This window comes from Eimeria maxima, genomic scaffold (assembly GCF_000499605.1).
Source record: "Eimeria maxima Weybridge genomic scaffold, Emw_scaff1476, whole genome shotgun sequence".
Lineage (NCBI taxonomy): Eukaryota > Apicomplexa > Conoidasida > Eucoccidiorida > Eimeriidae > Eimeria > Eimeria maxima.
The window spans coordinates 5,001-8,218 of NW_013564426.1; the positions used below are offsets into that span (position 1 = coordinate 5,001).

At 47.7% G+C, this 3,218-nt stretch overlaps 1 protein-coding gene across 1 annotated transcript in view; it reads right to left on the bottom strand.

Moving 5' to 3' along the window:
• EMWEY_00053020 (hypothetical protein) overlaps nucleotides 1-181 on the bottom strand; it is a gene marked incomplete at both ends in the record, with an annotated part of 4,787 nt that extends 4,606 nt beyond the window's left edge. Inside the window, one exon of the mRNA XM_013479933.1 lies at nucleotides 35-181. Coding sequence (XP_013335387.1) covers nucleotides 35-181 — 147 coding nt within the window. The remainder of the gene's footprint in view (nucleotides 1-34) is intronic.
• Between the last annotated feature and the right edge of the window lie 3,037 nt (nucleotides 182-3,218).

Below are 3,218 nucleotides of genomic sequence, written 5' to 3' on the forward strand. Positions count from 1 at the left end.
ATCCCAAGGAGGGGAGAAGACGATCCCAACACACGATCCCCACAGCAACGGAGACGATCCCAGAGGAGACGATCCCAGAAGAGACGATCCCAGGGGAGACGATCCCAGAGGAGACGATCCCAGAGGAGACGATCCCAGAGGAGACGATCCCAGAGGAGACGATCCCCGTGCTTACCTCCATAGGAGACGAATAGCATTACTTATTCCTTCTTGTCTTGTATATAATTTACTTAATGAATAAAAAAGAGAAAAAAGATAAAAAGGAGACAAAGAGGAGACACTTTTGTTTATTGTCTCTATTAGGGATAATAATATATTACTACGTACTACCCTATAACAAAAAAAAAAAAAAAAAGGAGACACATACACTGGTACCCTACACTCTCTGCAGCAGCAGCAGCAGCAGCAGCAACAACAGCAGCAGCAGCAACAGCAGCAGCAGCAGCAGCAGCAGGCTTACGGGAGAGCAAATTGTAAGGTAGGGAGGGCCCCCATGAGCATAGTTAGGGTACTAGGGTTCAGCTGTATACGGAGGGCCCCCCAGTATACATCTAGTACCTCTATGAATAGGCCTGCTGCTGCTGCTGTTGTTCTTGCTGCTGCTGCTGCTGCTGCTGCTGCAGCTGCAGCTGCTTCTGGTGGACTTCCTCCCCGTGCTGCTTGTGCTTCTGCTTCTGCTGCTGCTGCTGCTGCTGTTGCTGCTGCTTGCTGTGTAGCAGCAGCAAGACCCCTAGATAATATAGATAAATAGTGTCCCTTTATTTCTTTTTTTGTGTGTATATACACCCCAAGGGCCTTAACACCACTGCAGCATAAAGTCCAATATAATTCTGCTGCTGCTGCTGATCGTGCTGCTGCTGCTGCTGCTGCTGATGCTGATGCGTCTCCTGCTGCTGTTGCTGCTGCTGTTGCTGCTTCGGTTCTCAGCCCTAATGGAACCCTTATAAAGGTTGCAGCTGTTGGGCTCCCCATATATGGAGAGTTTGCTGCTGCTGCTGCTGCTGCTGCTGCTGCTGCTGCTGCTGCTGCTGCTTGTTCTGCTGCTGCTGCAGCTGGGAATGTAGAGGGGAGTAGCTGTTTTGCTGCTGCATTAACAGCAGCAGCAACAACAGGAAGAGGAAGTCTCTGGTGTCTCCGCAGCAGCCGCTCCTCTACTGCAGCAGCAAGAAGGTAGGGGGGCCCCCCAGGACCCGCGGGGCCCCCAGGGACCCACAACTGCAGCAAGGCGAGTGCATGCAGGAGGTCACTATGGGTGTACGTACACCGCAGCCCCAGCAGCAGCACGCATGCATGCAGCAGCATATCATCGGCTTGTTTTGCTAATAAGAAGCAGCGCAGCAAATTAATTATATATATTGTTGGTGGAAAACCCTTGGGGGCCCCAAAGGAAAAGGAGGAGGGGGGCCCCCCCATGAGGGGCCCCTCAGGGTCTTGCTGCCCCTCCTCCTCCTTGCAAGATGCTACTGCAGTTGCTGCTCCTTCTGTTGCTGCATCTGCTGCTGCTGTACCTGTTGCTGCTGCACCTGCCGCTGCTGTACCTGTTGCTGCTGCACCTGCTGCTGCTGTGCCTGCTGCTTCTTGTTGTATACTCCTTTGTATTGCTGCTATTGCTGCTGCTGCTGCTGCTTCTTTGACTGCTGCTACTGCTGCTGCTGCTGCATTTCCTCCTGCTGCTGCTGCTGCTGCTGCTGCATTCCCTGCTGCTGCTGTTGGTGTTGCAGTTAATCTTGTATATTTAATAATATTAATTAGATGTTTTTTTGCTATTTTCTTTGCATCTATCCATAAATAATTATCTATACATTTAATTATATTTATTATTATTAATAAAATATTAATAAAAGAAATAAAAGAAATATTATTTATATCTATTTGTATATTATGACGTATTTTCTCTTTACCTCCTCCAGGTGTACGTACACCTATAAATGCTTCATCTACTAATGCATGCAGCAGGACAGGGGGCCCCCAAGGGGGCCCCCCTGTCCTGCTGCATGCGGGGGGCCCCCGAGGGGCCCCCAGGGTACTTGCTGCATCACACGCTGCTGCAGCACGCTGCAGAGATCTTGCTGTTGCTGCTGCTTCTGCTGTTGTTGTTGCCACTGCTCCTGCTGCTGCTGCTGCTGCTGTTGCTGCTGCTTTGGGTACATCTGCTGCTGCTGCTGCTGCTGCTCCATCATAAGTAAATGTTAGCAGCAAAGTGCTGCAGGAGGGTTTATATGTTGCTGCAAGTGTACACCCTGGGGTGTATGCGCTGCCTAGATACCTCTTTACAGGGGGCCCCCCATCAACAGGGTCTGGGGGCCCCTCCTCCTCTGTTAGGGGGCCCCCATCCTCTTTCTTATCTATGGGGGCCCCACATACATTATTATTTATATCTTTATTTATTTTTTTCTCCTTTTTCCCTCTCTTCTTTATTTGCTGCTTGCTGCTGTCATGGCTATAATATGCCCTTAAACAATAAAGGGGGCCCCCTGTACCCTTTTTGGGGTGTATAGGCACCTCATTGACTTTATTATATATATAAGGTAAGAAAGGGGGGCCCCCTAACAGGCGCATAGGAGGGGGCCCCCCCACCACCCCGTTACTAGGACTTCTGTGGGGCCCCACAGCAAAGAAAAAGGCACGACAATGTCTACAAAGAAGAGGCATTTAATAAAAAAAAAGAAAAAAAAAAGAAATAATTAGTTTATTCATGCTGCCTATACACCTGAGCTGCCTATACACCCGAATGACGCAACAACAGACAATTATAAAGGAATCTTCTTTGTATTAATTAAATATAAATAAATAAATGAATAAATATATTTTATTCTTTTTTTAATGTATAATAATTTAATTAGACCCTACACCTGGTGCCCTCTGAGGGGCCCTCTTCGGGGGGCCTCCCCAGGGGGGCCCCCCTCTTGTTGGGGGGCCCCCCTATGGGGGCCCCACTCTCTATTTGCAAAAGTAATTATAATATTTAATATTGTTTATATATAAAATAAAAAATAAAAAGAATGTTTATTGTATGCATGCAAATAATGTTTATTGCGTATATGTTTTCCTATTGTACCCTACAGGAGGGGGGCCCCCAAAGGGGGCCCCCAAGGGGGGCCCCCAAGTCTTTGTGTAGGTCTTTTTATAATAGAGGGGCCCCCCACTGGCTGGAGAATAAGAGGAAAAGAAACAATGTATATAATATATATTATATATACTATACATAATTATATATA